The sequence below is a fragment of the Sminthopsis crassicaudata genome, chromosome 3 (assembly GCF_048593235.1).
Source record: "Sminthopsis crassicaudata isolate SCR6 chromosome 3, ASM4859323v1, whole genome shotgun sequence".
Lineage (NCBI taxonomy): Eukaryota > Metazoa > Chordata > Mammalia > Dasyuromorphia > Dasyuridae > Sminthopsis > Sminthopsis crassicaudata.
Window position 1 is genome coordinate 448,697,740 of NC_133619.1, and position 15,602 is coordinate 448,713,341.

The 15,602-nt window shown below is 32.0% G+C and overlaps 1 protein-coding gene across 3 annotated transcripts in view; it reads left to right on the forward strand.

The window, feature by feature from the left end:
- The window catches only part of SCN3A (sodium voltage-gated channel alpha subunit 3), a 132,797-nt gene that overhangs the window by 92,301 nt on the left and 24,894 nt on the right, over positions 1 to 15,602 (forward strand). For all 3 annotated transcript variants that reach the window (XM_074303243.1, XM_074303244.1, XM_074303245.1), the window contains 3 exons: positions 8,276 to 8,396; positions 10,746 to 10,900; positions 11,686 to 11,859. In XM_074303243.1, the coding sequence (XP_074159344.1) occupies positions 8,276 to 8,396; positions 10,746 to 10,900; positions 11,686 to 11,859 (450 nt within the window). The remainder of the gene's footprint in view (positions 1 to 8,275; positions 8,397 to 10,745; positions 10,901 to 11,685; positions 11,860 to 15,602) is intronic.

The following is a 15,602-nucleotide window of genomic DNA, read 5'->3' on the forward strand; positions in this document are numbered from 1 at the left end:
TTTTTTTAAGATTTTTTAGACAGTCAAAGAATGCCTGGATCTGATTTTAAAAGTAAATCATTCTTTTTTTTGGCTTGTGTGTTAAGTAAACAATCCATACATTAACACTGAGAAATCTAATAAAAACTTTGAAACATATTTCTGCTTTGGATTAGGCAGTAAATATTGGCAAGTTGAGAAGTCATTTGAAAAGTTTAATATTCACTTATTCTTTTTCTTATTAATAATAAAAATAAACTGATTAATAATGCACCTAGGCAAAGATGAGTCATGAAGCCTTGGAGGAAAAATACGAACATTTGTTATAATTTGCTGAACTTAAATTGGTTGGTACACAAATCAGCAAATTTTTTTTATGAATGTATTCGTAGAGATCTCAAAACTTAAAAGTAAAAATAATGAATTTTGGTTTTCTTCTTTAGGCTAGTATAAGTCTTATGACTAGGTATTTTGTGGAAATTTTGCTAGTTATATACTTATTGATCAAGGTATAAAAAGTTCTGATCTGAATTTTCTCATTAGCTCTTTTAGAATTTATTATTTTTATTTACATCCCTGGCTGTAAAAGGGGGATAAAAGAGGGTGAAATGTTTTCTTTTCTTTAAAATCATATTTAAAGTAGAGTTTCCAGAGGAAAATATAGCAATATCCTATCATGAACTTCACTACTTACCATTCTTACTTCTCACAGGGGTAAAATCAAGCTGGAGCAATCAAGAATGCAGCTCTGGTGCTTATTAACCAGACAGAGGCACGTGCCACCACATTCACCCAGGTTACCTAAGCAAGTTCTACATATATAATAACTTTTAAAATGGGTATTGATTGGCCTGCATGCTTCTCAGCTATATCCCTCCCTTTTCCATCGCAAAAACAGTAGATACATGCACAGCTGCTCTCTGCTGAATCATGTAACTCACATCACAGCATGGTCAGGCAAGATGGGCAGTCCCGACATAATACACGATTTTGCTACTGAGGTGGTAAAGCTACATTCTAGGTCATCCTTAAGATTAATGATTGCATGCTCAGGAGGCTTTATAGTATACATTTAAGCTAGACAGGAGTGCTAAGTATAATACAGGTAAGGAGATAAAAGAAGCATGTACTTTCTATTTATTTGCTTTTATTTTACAAAAATGAAACCAGTACCCTTTTTTGATTCAGCCCTTATAAGTGGAATATGTCTAAAAACAGAACCAGTAACAAACTAGTAAGAGTTATTAAGGAGAAATATTTGGTATGCTTTACTCATGTAAATTACAGTCCCCTCTTACAAATATTAACAAGTTAGTTTTTCATTTATCTTGGGAAAGACTTTATGAAATGAGAAGTAATAGAGTTTTTTGAGATTTGAAGGGCCATAGTCTGTATTCATTTGGGCATCACATATCTTGGGCTTTCATGAAATTTTATGTAGAAAATGGCATGTTACATGGTTATATCAGAAAAGTGATTAAATATCATGTTTTTGAATGTATAGGAAATGGTGATCATTCTAGAATAATTGAGAGTTTGGGAGAGTATCATCAGCCTTTGTGTAATTGGCGCTTTACACTCACCTTTTCTTTTAGACCTCCATGATTCACATTAATTTCACTACATTTTCTTCCTGAATTCTGTACTTTAGAATTGAGGAGGCAAAATGAAACTTGGGGGACTTTATATTCTTTTTGTTATTTTTAATTATTTGATAAATAAAGTCAACTCCCAAGTCGGTTATATATTTGTGGATTTTTTCGGATGCTTGGATTATTTTCTTGACTAATTTTTCTTCTGCCCTGTTGCTCGCCTTTCATTCGTTTAAATGCTTTTTTTTTTTTTTTTTTTTTTTTTTAAATCTCCACTAGAGGAAGGCAGTGGGAAGGAAATTCTGAATGATGTGTCACTGGAATGCTTTCCTGACTATTGCAAAAATGCTTTTCAGGGAAGGAAATATAAGTTAATTGTTAAAATGAAGATTGGGGTTGTTGTCTGTGGAATTAATCTATTTCTCCTCTCCTTATAATCAGTAATAATTGAGTCTGCTATGTTGTGATATAAATCCAAAAATAATGGTGTAATGTGGGGCAGAGAACAAAATGCCTATTATTTTATTCAATGTTTTTTCACTAAGTACTGACTTTTTTGATATGAATTTTAAAAAAAAATCATACTACAGAAAATCTGATAATTTCTTTTAATAGCAGAAGTGATAATAATCTAACATTTGCAGAATGTAAATTATATGCTTATAGCAAGAAGGCCTTGTCTTCTGAATTTCAGAACAAAAATTTTTTCTAGAAGCACTGAAATGCCTCCCTAAATCAGAACATTTATGCTTGTATGGTGCAGTTTGGAAATTCCTATAGTCCTTTTTAGAGTGTGAGGAACAACAGAACAAAACCTCAGTTAGAAAGTATATCAGAGGTCATTTTGCTTAGCCTCTAACCCAAATACAAATATGAATTCTTTCTACATCATCCCTGAATATAATCATCTGGCATCAAACTGAAGAGAACTCTAGTGACAGGAAACCCACTGCTTTCAAAGGTCATCTATTCTACTTTTAGACAAAGCTAATAATTAGGAAGTTTTTCCTTGGCTCAAGCTAAAATGTGCTTCTCTGTAACTTCCATTTTATTGGTCCTAGTTTTTCCCCTTGGGAAACAAAACATATCCCATCCTTCTTACATACAGCTCCAGGGAATCTCCTTTAGGCTTTCTTTTCTACATCAACAGTGTTTTCCTTCAACAGATACCTATATCACATGATTCTAGTTTAACTCTGGCTTATAAATATCTTTCCTAAAATGTGGTACTTAGAACTGAATATAATGGTCCAGATGAGGCTATGATAAGCACTTTACAATTATTTTACAATTATTATCTTGTTTGATCCCCAACAACCCTGTTAGTTAGGTACTATTACTTCCATTTTACAGATGAGGAAACTGAGGTAAAGAGGTCTTAAGTTACATGCTCAGGGTCACATAGCTACAAAGACTGTATTTGAACTCAGGTCAAACTAACTTCAGGCTTGGCATGCTATGCACTGTGGAGCCTCTTAGCTGCCCTAGACCTGTGTTAATATAGCCTAAAATATTAGTTTTTTTGGCTTCCATGTCATACTATTGATTCAGACTGAGCTGTTTACTCCTTCTTAGTCCACTAAAACCCTTTGCTCTTTTTCACGTGAATTGTCTAGTCATTTGTTTTGTCATTTATGAAAATCCCATTCAGTTCTAGTTTTCACCTTCTCCTCATATGACTCTGATTTCTACATCTCTAGAAATTCATATGAAGACAACTTATCCACAGGCAAAGATGACAGTTGGAATGACAAATGTTTATGACCTAACACTCTAGGGAATTGTCAAGTATCTTCAATTTATTGTGCCTAAAAAAAGGCTAATGTGGATGAAAGTGTATGTATCTGTGTACAAGATGAATATCATAAGCATATGTTTCGTCTCTTGGCTTTTTTTGTGCTCATATCTCCTGCTCTCCAAAACGCTGAGGGAGTGTGCTTTGCACAGTTTTCAGGTTTCAGCAATGCCAGATAAAAAACCTTAAAAGCTTTATTTGCCTATCACCTCCATTGCTTCCTAACCTGAAAATAAGTTCAAAGAAGATCACTGGGGGAAGGCATATTTGAAAACTCTGATGGTGAGACTTGGCTTCAGTAGCTTTCTTCCTGTATTTAGGGTCAGAATGACCACAGGTGGTACAGAAAGCTATTTGCTTATCTCTGGTCTAACTGCCTGGGGCCAAAAGGGAAGCAGCTCTCCACCAACCACTGGCTGTACCGCATGTGACTATATTTAAAGTCAAGATATGCATAAACAAATCCAAAAGATCAGACTAAGGCCCTACTGGAAGTGTATGTGTAAAAACTGTTGTTTTATTTTTCTTTCTTTCTTTTTCTCTTTCTTTCTTTCTTTTTTGGCAAGACAAAGCACATAAGATTTAAGAGCAACGTCATTATTTAATCTAAAGACAATCCGTAATGGCTGAATCTTTTTTAAAATTTTATCTCCTAAACCATAACATAGTTCATCAAACTCAAACATTTAGTAGCTAATTGAAAATAAAGGAACTGTGAATACATTTCAATGGAAGCTCTGTATTTTTAAATTTCATCATTTAATTAGTTAAAAAGCGATAGGTATTTCATCATAAAAGGGAATTCCTACATATGACAATATATCAGTAGAATTAATTATGATTGTGGTCCACTTTAGTGACAATTATGTTACTGTATATCTTGAATTAGTCTATTCTTCCAGATAGTACTTACATTTAACTTTCTAGATTATTCCATGTATTAGAATCTTGATGTTGAGAACATGGTTCTTTGTTCAGTATGCAGCTTCCACAGCATTGCATTGGGCTTCTGCTCGAGCTGAGCATGTTTTCCATGGCTGAATTAGGCCTTGAGAATGTTGCATCCTGAAAAAATCAAAAATTAAAATAACATGCTTTCTAATATATACATGTAGAGTGTAAGTTATCATTTCTTTATAGGATCAGATTAAAGTTTACAAGGGTTAGGGTTTAAAAAAAGAGTTAAGTAAACAAGTTTGAATTTGTACTTTATTATGTTATTTTCAGTTTTCCTATTACAATATGACTACTACCCGTTTCTCTTTTCCAAGTACTTCAGAAATTATATTTATTTCAGTTACTTGGTAAAGTCATTTCATCAGAGGAATCTGAGTTTCTCAGTACATGGCCTTATTTCAGTTTCATCATTCAGGAATGAGTTATCATGTTTATAAATCTCTGTACTGTATTTTGCTTTTAAATTAGATAAGCAATTATTTTGATAAAATTTTTACAACATGTGCCATAAAGAGGGCCTATCCTCTGTGAGAATGAGAATTTGATTATGGTTAAATGAATATATTTCTACCAAATTAAACTTATTTTAAAGATTTTTGACTTTCATTTCTGCTTTTACTTTGAAAAATAGCAATAAGGACCCGCAGTGACTGGAAGATATTTGTGGAATACTTGAGGTAGTAGAGTCTAAAAAACTGATTTATCTTCATAATAAAATCAAAATTTTATAACATGAAAAATCATATAAATCAATGCTTTGGGAGATCATTGTTATATTAGGAGTAATTATTCTACCTCACCTATATGCCTGAAGGCATGGTTATAGAATACAGGGACTAAAAATTAATATTACAATGATATTTCTGGATAATATTAAAATATAAATGCATCTAAGTTTCCAGTATAGAAGTTAGAGGCTGCCGATTATAACTTTTAAATGATCTCTGTTACAAATTCGTGGAAGAGAAATAGATAGAAATAACCCAGAAAAATACAGAAAAGTAAGCCCCAACATGTAGCCTTGGTTTGGTGCTCCAGAGTCATAAATGCTTTTATCCTCTAATTCAATAGCAACACCTCTATGCCTGTTTCATTCCTTAAGCTGCTTTGGAGAGCTTAAAAAACTGCATAAGTTGTATATCTCATAGGCTACAGGATAATAACAAGCCCTTACTTATAAATGGATTTATGCTCATTTGGAGCAGAGAATTATTGGAGTGGGGTGAAAATGGAGGCTTTTTTTCCTCTTGCATTCATTAAAACTAAAAAGGTATGTCACTTTGGAAACAGGAAGACAGAATTGAGCAAAATAAATACCATCCCTTTATAAACTTTTAATTAATCCCTTTTCAAATTCAGAAAATCAAATGCTTGTACTTCATGCTAATTTATCAATGAGTCATATGACAGGTAACTGTAGAATAAAAAGCAGATCACCATGCAACTTCATTGAAATAAGTGATATATGGGGAGAATAAAGGACAAATTTCAGAAGTCATACAGCTCTCATTTTATAGATGAGCTGAGAGAAATTAAATGATTTGACCAAAATCATACAAGTAATAGCAATCCAGGTTTGCAATTTGGTCCCTATGGCTCTATGCTTAAATCTTTTCCCATTATATCACAATGTTTTTCTGAAGGCCTTTAAATGTATTTATATGACCACACTAATATTTCCCCATTTTAAAATCTGAAATTTGTTAATATTTCACAACACTAAAAATTTTAATCTTAGCAAAACTTTCTAAGTACTACTATATACAAAACATCCATTAATTAATTTCTACTACACTGTATAATAAAAATGTATATTTACATGGAGCTTTATATTAAGAATTTTCTAGTCATATACAAAAAAAGTTAAAGCCTTTGTGCAATATTATATAGTCAATAAGCAATTAGTAGTCTATTCTATTCTCCAATCTGTTGTAAACACTCTAGGAGATGCAAAAGAAGTAGGAAATATGGTCTTTACCTTTAAAAAGATTAATTATATCAGATAATTAAAAACTATGGAATGAGATAAAATAGCATGAATTTATTATAATAGCAACAAATGCAAAAGGATCCTAGAAGGAAAGTAAGGATAGGAAGGAATGGTTTCCATAAATTCCAAAAGTTTAACAGCATCAAAACATGGTTGGACAAAGCCTATGAGGAAAAACATCATTAATTATTCTCAAAAACACTTTTCCCAAGTGCACTGTAACTGCTGCCATACTTTCTTTCTATCAAGCACTTTCCTTATCTCTTAAAAAGAGATTATAGGAAACTTCTGCTTCTGCCATCCAGGCTGGGCAAATATACATTGATTAGTAGGCCAGAACCAACACCATTGTTGAAATTACTTTACTGTGTGTCATCTATTGAAGCTTGTTTCCATGCCCATCAACAGTAATGAATCTCATCTTCTCATTTCATGGTACTTCAATTAGTAAGCATTTCATAATAATGATCCAAGGTACCCAAAGTTTTTAAATTATGTTCTATCTCAGCTTAATAATTAGATTATATTTCTTTGGATATGGCTACTGTTACCTAGCCAGAAGTACTTTCTGAAAGAATAGTCTACATATTTGGTCTAAAAATTGGTGATTTTGCTTAGCAGAGGGAGATTCTCAGTGTGGGTACTCCCTCCATCAATAATGATAAGAATCTCATCTGTAACTTAAAGTCATAAAAGGGTTGGCTCAAGCATTAAGAGGTTTTGTAACTAGCCTGCCAATGATCTCTCATTTAATAAGTGTAGGAAGGAAGTCTTCATGACTTAAAGCCAAGCTAAAGATTCCCCATGTTACCCTATCTCCAATCTGTTTGCTACACATAATTTATATATAATCTGAAGTATGAAAGTGCATCTTCATTATAATTCTAATGAGCTATGCACATGGCATACATTATTCCCATTACTTAGGCTACATCTGGAAATTAATTCTGGAACTTTTTAAAACTATATTAATCCTCTTAGACCTTTTTAATCCTACTGTAGGAGAATTTAGGATGATTAATACTTCTAGAATATATATATCTTCATTAATTAAAAACTTTACATTCCCAAATATCTGTTCTGCTTCATGTGTTTGCATCAATTTATATATGTTACCCTTTTTAATATGTTCAATAAAGTGATCTCAAAGCACCTAACAAACTCTGGTAACATTAAATGTTTGTTTATTTGTTTTTCTAGTCACATAGCACATTGCAATAATTTAAAGTAGGTGTTCCTAATCTGATTACATGATGAACTCAGAATGTTATCCTGATTAGATTCGGCATAATTTTTTGAAACTTCCTCATGTGATGAAATGTCAATTTCATTCAAAATTCTATGGTAATTATTCAGCTCTTCAAAATAAAATTTATGAGCTATCTTAAAATAAAAGGAAAAATAAGGGAGCCTCTGAAAGAAATAGCTCAAAGTTGAAATATAATAATGATGACTAATATGAACAGGCTTTTTCCTTTCTAAATTGTAGGGACATGAAAAGTGCTTAGTAGCAACTGGTCATATTCCTTTTCACCAACTCTTTGCAATTTCAAAGGTAGAAATTGGCTTGATATGATACATATTTAATAAATGGAATCAGTAATGGTAGTAGTATGCCAAATTCTTATAAGACTGCACTTGATTTGGTCTTTCTAACCGAACATTTTTATGTAAATTCACAATAGAGCCTAATACAAGTAAAGTTTTAGAAAATAATTGGTACTTCTTTTTCATATTGCCCAGTTTCAAAGAGATCATCTTTAATTTTTCATGTCATATATGGATCAGGTCAGTAGCCACATTATTAGGAATTTAGTTAACTTAAAGTTCATTGTAATATTTATTGGTTATCCTAATAAATATTTGTAGACCACCATTATAATTTATCTAAGAATATGACAAGATTTTTCCAGATACACTAAACAAAAAGAAAAACCTTTGCTTATGGGACTTTGTTTTCAGAAATTAAATGCATCCAGTTCATCTGAAGGCAGCACAGTTGATGTTGCCCCTCCCAGAGAAGGTGAACAAGCAGAAATTGAGCCAGAAGAAGACCTTGAACCAGAAGCCTGTTTTACTGAAGGTGAGGCATTTTATTTAATATAATCAATTATAGCTTTCTTCAGAAATAGTTCTAGAGAGAGACATATTTACAAGAAATATTTAGAGGAGATGAAGAAGGCACTTTTATTGAAAGTGTCTTTTAATTAGAAGAATTCATATGTTCTTTTTCCAAGAAGTCTGTCTGGATATGCTACTTGAATAGTATGAAAGAGTACCCCAGAAGCCTAGTAGTAGTCATAAATTAAAGCATTTCGTTATTCAGAATTGATTCATTTATGAAGTACTTTCTATGCATAACAGTGGGGTAGGCTTTAAAAATAATGACATTTTTTCTCCCTTCATGGATGTTTAAATATATGTGTATATGCACACACATACACAGGCATGTCAGCAGAGTGAAATCAGTACATGAATTAATAGATGCAATATTAGGAACATTGAACATAGAATAATTAAAGTGTAGAATAAAATAATCCAATAGGAAACACTGGAATTCAAAACTAGAAGGGTCATTGTCTTCTTTCTTTCACCTTTAGTGATTTTTCTTAATTTTGTGAGAAGCAGAAAATAATATGTATTATCTAGTTGGCTCTACTATTAAGACTTGAATAATGCAATTTGGTTTATATGTCCTATAGTAAATCACTTTTCTTCACTGCAATTAAGAAGTATTTTATATACTCTTTTTTGTTGATATGGATAAACATTTATTTTATTTGACATATAGGGAAAGAATCTGTGATTTTCTTAGTACAGGGAACTTTCAGGTGAGAAAATGTACTCTCTAATGAGAGTATGTTGGCTCCTAAATAATTTATATTTTAACAGAATTACCTATGAGCACTGAGAGGTTAAGTGATTTGCTTAGATTCACACAGACAAAGGTCAATGGTGAAGTTTGAACCCAGATCTTTTTGGCTTCTAGTTCAAGTCTACATCTACTATTCACTGCAAATAATTTATAACATAATTTATAATGGGCCAGAAGTCTGACAGGAACAAAAATAATCATGTTAATAGTAATACTTTTCACAGTGCACTTAATAGGTATTTAAAATCTATTTATTAATTTGATTAAACAAGTAATCAAATTAATAAATAGATTTTAAATACCTACTATATACATATACATTCCTATGTCACTATCTATCTGTGATGTATATGATAAATGCTTATAGAGAAAGGACAATGAATGAACACGGGAAGCTGAGTCACAATTACACATCAGTGCAATCAAAGCAAAAAAAATATCTGAAAAGGAAGATGCTTAGGGAAGTTAATGGGCTATACACTTTGTAAGAAGAACCAATAAAGAAAGATTTCTGGGCACAGATATAAGAAAAAAAGGGAATAAATAACTTGGAGGAGCATCTTTGACATGAACATAAATTATCCAAGTAAATTAAGCATTTACTAATGTCGAGGCACTGTGAGAAGTGCAGGAGACACAAAGAAATTTAAAAGGCAGTCCATTGTTTAAAGGAGCTTATAGTCTAATATATCAAAAGCTTGGCACTTAAGACAAAGAGTTTACTTAATTGGCCATAGAAGTAACATGTTTATACATGGGCAGAATTGGACCTTGTAACTACATGGTGTACTTCCACTGCTTCTGTGAACAGTATTATATGATATATTAATATTATGTACACATATTACAAAAAGCAGCATGGTTCTCTAAAGATACTTGGCTGAAGATACAGGTTCAAATCTCTCCTCTGACACATACTAGTTAGTTGATTATCAATAAGTCACTTTATGCAGTTCTCAAGGAATAAGTGGCACAGAAAAAGCCAACCTTTTTTGGTAGAGAGATTGTCCTTACTGAAAGTTTGCAATACAAGGGAAATCATACATCTGGTCCAAAATAGTTTATAGCCTTGGATTCTTCACACTATAGTTCTAAAATGGCAAGCTAAGTATAAGATGTAATGATAATGGAGGTTGAAACATATTGAAAAGTCAACAAACATCTATTAAGTACCTACTATGTGCCAAAAATGCCCTATCATTTAAATGGGAGCAGTGGGAAAGATCCACATTGAATATAAGCTTTCTATATTTTAAGGTTATCCCTGACTTTTCTCCTGTTGAGCTATGTAGTCCAACAAGGTTTGAAGTCCTTCTAGTTAAATAGTAATCTGTCACTGTTAAGCTATTGGCTTTTTATATAAATGCTTTTGGTAACAACAATCCCAAATAAGGTTTCTCGCAGTCACTCAAGTTAATACCATTCTAAACATTCATTTCTGTGTATAAGCTGATATGCTCATATACAGATGTGTTATTAACTTCTTAAAAACAAAACCTAATAAGAACAAGAAGTTGTTCTTTTCTAATTTGTCATTCTCAAATAACATGGTTTCAGGCTGTATCAAGAAGTTCCCATTTTGTCAAGTAAGTACAGAAGAAGGAAAAGGAAAAATCTGGTGGAATCTTAGGAAAACCTGCTACAGCATTGTTGAGCACAACTGGTTTGAGACATTTATTGTCTTCATGATCTTACTCAGCAGTGGTGCCCTGGTAAGAGAAACATGTCACTGTGAATAAATAGGTTTTGATTAAATTTATTTTTCTGCTAAAATTCTATCAATGTATCATGCATTTCAAAATCAAAGTGTACAGGAAACAACCATACCCTAAAGAGTTTGCCATTTAAGGGATGAAATAATGGAGAATTTAGCACAGAACAAATCAAACAAATCGGATGGCCAGATGGAATTTCTCATATTGTGTTTATATAATAGAGGTTTAGACAAACTTCTTTTTCTCATTTTTTTTATGAGATAGCCCAGGAGAAGGTTACATTCAACATAAACTATCATTCTGACTTCTCCAAATAATCATGCTTATATCATATATCATAAATTCTGTTCAGTTTTTTAATGCTTGATAAATTTATTCTTTGTAGAACCCTCCCCCCAAACCAGCTATGTTGGTCATTCATATCACCATAGAATGGTAGGTTTAGAAATGATCTGAGAGACCGCCTATAATAGCTCCATTATTAATAAGCAAATTTCCTATTCTAACTATAAGTTCAATTCTCTTTACTTCGGTCACATTTTGTAAGGATAATATGAAATATAGTAACAGCTATATTAGAATTGAGTAAACAAAAGGGAGAGCAATTGGTGAAAAGACTGAAATTCCTCTGCTTATTTTTTCTGGTTCTTTATTATGTTATTCTGAATTATAAGATAGTTATCCAATATCTATGAGACTTCATTTTGGGGATAACTGTATACCAAATAGTCTTGCATAATACATAGAGAATATAAATAATACAAAAAACTTATGATTTGCAGGCTTTTGAAGACATTTACATTGAACAACGAAAGACCATTAAGACAATGTTGGAATATGCTGACAAGGTCTTCACATATATCTTCATTCTGGAAATGCTTCTAAAGTGGGTGGCTTATGGTTTTCAAACATATTTCACTAATGCCTGGTGCTGGCTGGATTTCTTGATTGTGGATGTAAGTAGTATGAATTTTTAAAAAAAAATTCTGTTTACAGAAAAAGTAATGGTTGATAGTAAATCAATATCTGCTGTACTATTCAGATAAAAATGTGGTACCAGTGCCTAGGGCCATTTGTAGCAATACATTTATACAACTATTTAAAAAAGTAAATTGCAGCAATTAGAAAAGAAGTGCTAGGGACATGGGAAGAATTGCAGAGTAGACAAAACAGATAATTCTACAATGAAACAACTACTGTTCGTATATTATGAGGGGACAACCATATAAGTTTGATGTCATGGGCTGAATAAGTAAAAACATTGAATACAACTAGATCTACATTTTTATTTCAGAAATGGTTCAGTCAACCAGCTAGTCACTAAGCATTTATCAATCATCTTCTCCATGATTGCATTTAACATTAATTTTGAGAGAAATAATGCATTGAGTTTGGGGAAGAAAAAGTAGAACATTCTAGGCATGGGGGACTACAATGGCAAATGATCTATTTTTAAGAAAGAATAGGGCCAGACTGTCTAGACCAAAGATTGCTGAAAGAGAATAATATGTAATCAGGGTAGAAATAGAGGTTGGAATCACATTCTGAAGGGCTTTAAATGCTAGAGAAGTGTCTAACTACTGAGGAAGAGTTTAAGATGGTAAAATCAGAAATAATTGCAGATCAGCAATGATGGAAATTTTATTTAAAAATTTTATTAGTCTGACTAAAGCATAAAAACAATAGAACAGAACTTTTATCTCATTCATCTATACAAATACATTCATTCACATACATACCTTTAGAAAACGTATATTATTTATTCCTTGCAAGTGAAAAGCCAGATATAGGGCTGTCAATAGGGCTGTCTTTTACAGATGCCTCTGGTTACTCCACAGTGAGGGTCACTGATATATTGCCAGGTATATAAGTTGCAGGGGGTAACAGAGTCTTCTGCTTTCTTCTTAAGGAAGAATTACTAACATGGGCATTTAGTTCTGTAATCTTCCATGTTTCCTTATGTAACATTTTAAAATATCCTATTTAAACCAGACATATCTAGCATTGTCTTCAAGGGTTAATAATTAATTACTTATGGTCACTTCATCATTGACTTAACATACACCAACATAAATCAAAGTTTGTAATATCTATATTAGATGTAGATATCTTTATAGATGTAAAAATCTAAAGTTTGCAATATCTATATATAAAATATGTAGTATCTATATCTATTCCCTTTGTCATGGTATGTCATCTATGGTCCTCTATTTCAAGAATGAATTTTCCTTAATATATGCATTTCTCACTGCTATGATCATAATATTTTACTTAATTAAAAAATCCCTCCTGTCCTCTAGCTCTCATCTAAATAAATGATTATGTTCTATTTTCAGGTCTGTTATACCATGTAATATGACTAAATATCAATATAGCAATAAAACAAAGACATTTCTAATGCATTTTCCATATATGAAAGTTTATATCACAAAATCATAGACTATTCATAGATGGAAGAAATTTTATGGCTCATCTAGTCTAAACCCATCATTTCACAGATAAAGGAAAATGAGTCCCAGAAAAGTTAATAAATTCTTACAAGCTTGCATAGCAATAGGATGACTTGACTATATCCTAGATCTCCTCAGACTTGTGTTCTCTTTGCTCTTTTTCTTTTATAATATAATTGGAGAAACATTCCAAGACACAATCAAAAACATGCTATATTATCACAAAAGTTATATGGAAACAAAAGGGTTGTTCCCATTGCATAACTTTGTTCATGTCAACTAGAGTTTGGGAAATTGGAAGTTGTTTTTTTTTTCTTTAAATATATGTGGGAGATAAAACAATAACTAAGGGAGATTTTTTAAAAGATTCTATAGCCATTAGAAAGAATGAATGTTATAGCCCAGCAACCATACACAAGGGCCCAGTACTGAAAGTCAATAAAAAACACATATTGTCATACCAACAAGAGTCCAGGAGACATAGTCTTGACAACAGTGAGAAAAACATAGTAATTGGTCACTATCACTCAAGAAATTGACTAATGTTACATTTCCTAGATAGGTTTCATTTTATTAGCTACATTAAACTAATTCCATTTATTGTATTGACTTATTAAAAGAGAATGCCTTCTGTATTTTCTCTTTTGGTGAAATGAATCCAAATTCTATTTTTAAAATAAGTTGCAATACCTGCCCATAGAAATAATTTGCTTTGGATAGAAAACTAATTTAAAGATAGGAAATCCAAAGCAGGGACACATGGTTATTTTCCTGTATGGAGAAAATAAAGAGTGTGATGATGTTATTCACATTTTTATAAACTATTTATATCTCCCAATATATAGGAAACATTATGTTCTTTTGTAGAATGCCAACCTAATGACAATAAACTATAGGAAGATCTAGTGAGGCTTGTCGAATAATAGTTAATTACTATCCCTCCAAGAATAATAGTAATTGACATGTATATTATACTTTAAAATCTGTCCAATATTTTATATATATTATCTCTTTTAAGCTTCTCCACAACTCTGAGAGGGAGGTGCTTTATTGTCACCATTTTAGAGATGAATTAACTGAAATTCAATGAAGTCAAATGACTTACCCATAAAATCTGGTTCTAAAACAACCAGATCTAAATCTGCTCCTAAAATACCATGTTCATACAGTTGCGATATGTCAAAAGAAAGCATATCAGTGCTGGTAAAGATCCACTTCACAGATAAGGAGCACAAATAAAATGAGGGGGTGGATATGAGTACTCTCTATTAGGATGAGCTTTGGACCTGTAATTTCATTCATAGAGGAAACTTCAAAATGAGAGAGTAGGTGAGTACCTTTTCTGTACCTTACCATGTTAAAGGTTGCCTACAGGACTAAAAGTCCAAGATCACACATTCAAGATGCCTCACATATGGGACTAGCTAGGCCAGGTCTTCTTGGCTCCAAAGCTAATATTTTATCTACTATAACTCACTGCCTCTTATTTGAAAATAGATTATGAATGGTAGGGCTGTTTAGAATTAGAAAACAAAACCTATAAAAGGAATAAAATTAAATCACCTTGTTAATCAAACTCTAAAATAAATTAAAACTGTTGACAACCTCTTTGAGTTAGAAAAAAAGTAAATTTAGAAAATCTAAAAGGAACTACTGTTTTCATACAGTAGAAGAAAATATATTTAATTCATTCTAAATAGAGTTTTATCAGCCACAAACAAAAAGAATTCGAAGGAGATTTAAACAAATGAATGGCTTGACCCTGCAGTGTCATTATTGGGTCTGTATCTCAAAGAAGTCAAAGGAGGGAAAAGGACCCCCCATGTGCAAAAATATTTGTAGAGGCTTTTTTTGTGGTAGCAAAGAATTGGAAAAGGAATGAATGCCCATCAATTGGGGAATGGCTGAACAAGCTGTGGTACATGAAAGTAATGTTATTTAAATGTTATTTAAAGTAATATTATTTTTCTATTAAAAATTATGAACAAGCTGATTGTAGAAATGCCTCGAAATTTTTACATACATTGATACTGAGAGAAACCTGGAATACATTGTACACAATAATGGCGAGAGTGTACAATGATCAACTATTAAAGCTTTGGTTCTTTTCAGTGCTTCAGTTATCCAAAGCAATCGTAATAGATTTTGGAGAGAAAATGCCATCAGAAAAAGATCTGAGGAAACTGACTGTAAATCACATGTTATGTTCACTTCTTTTTTCTGTTTTTTAATCTCCCCCATGGTTTATC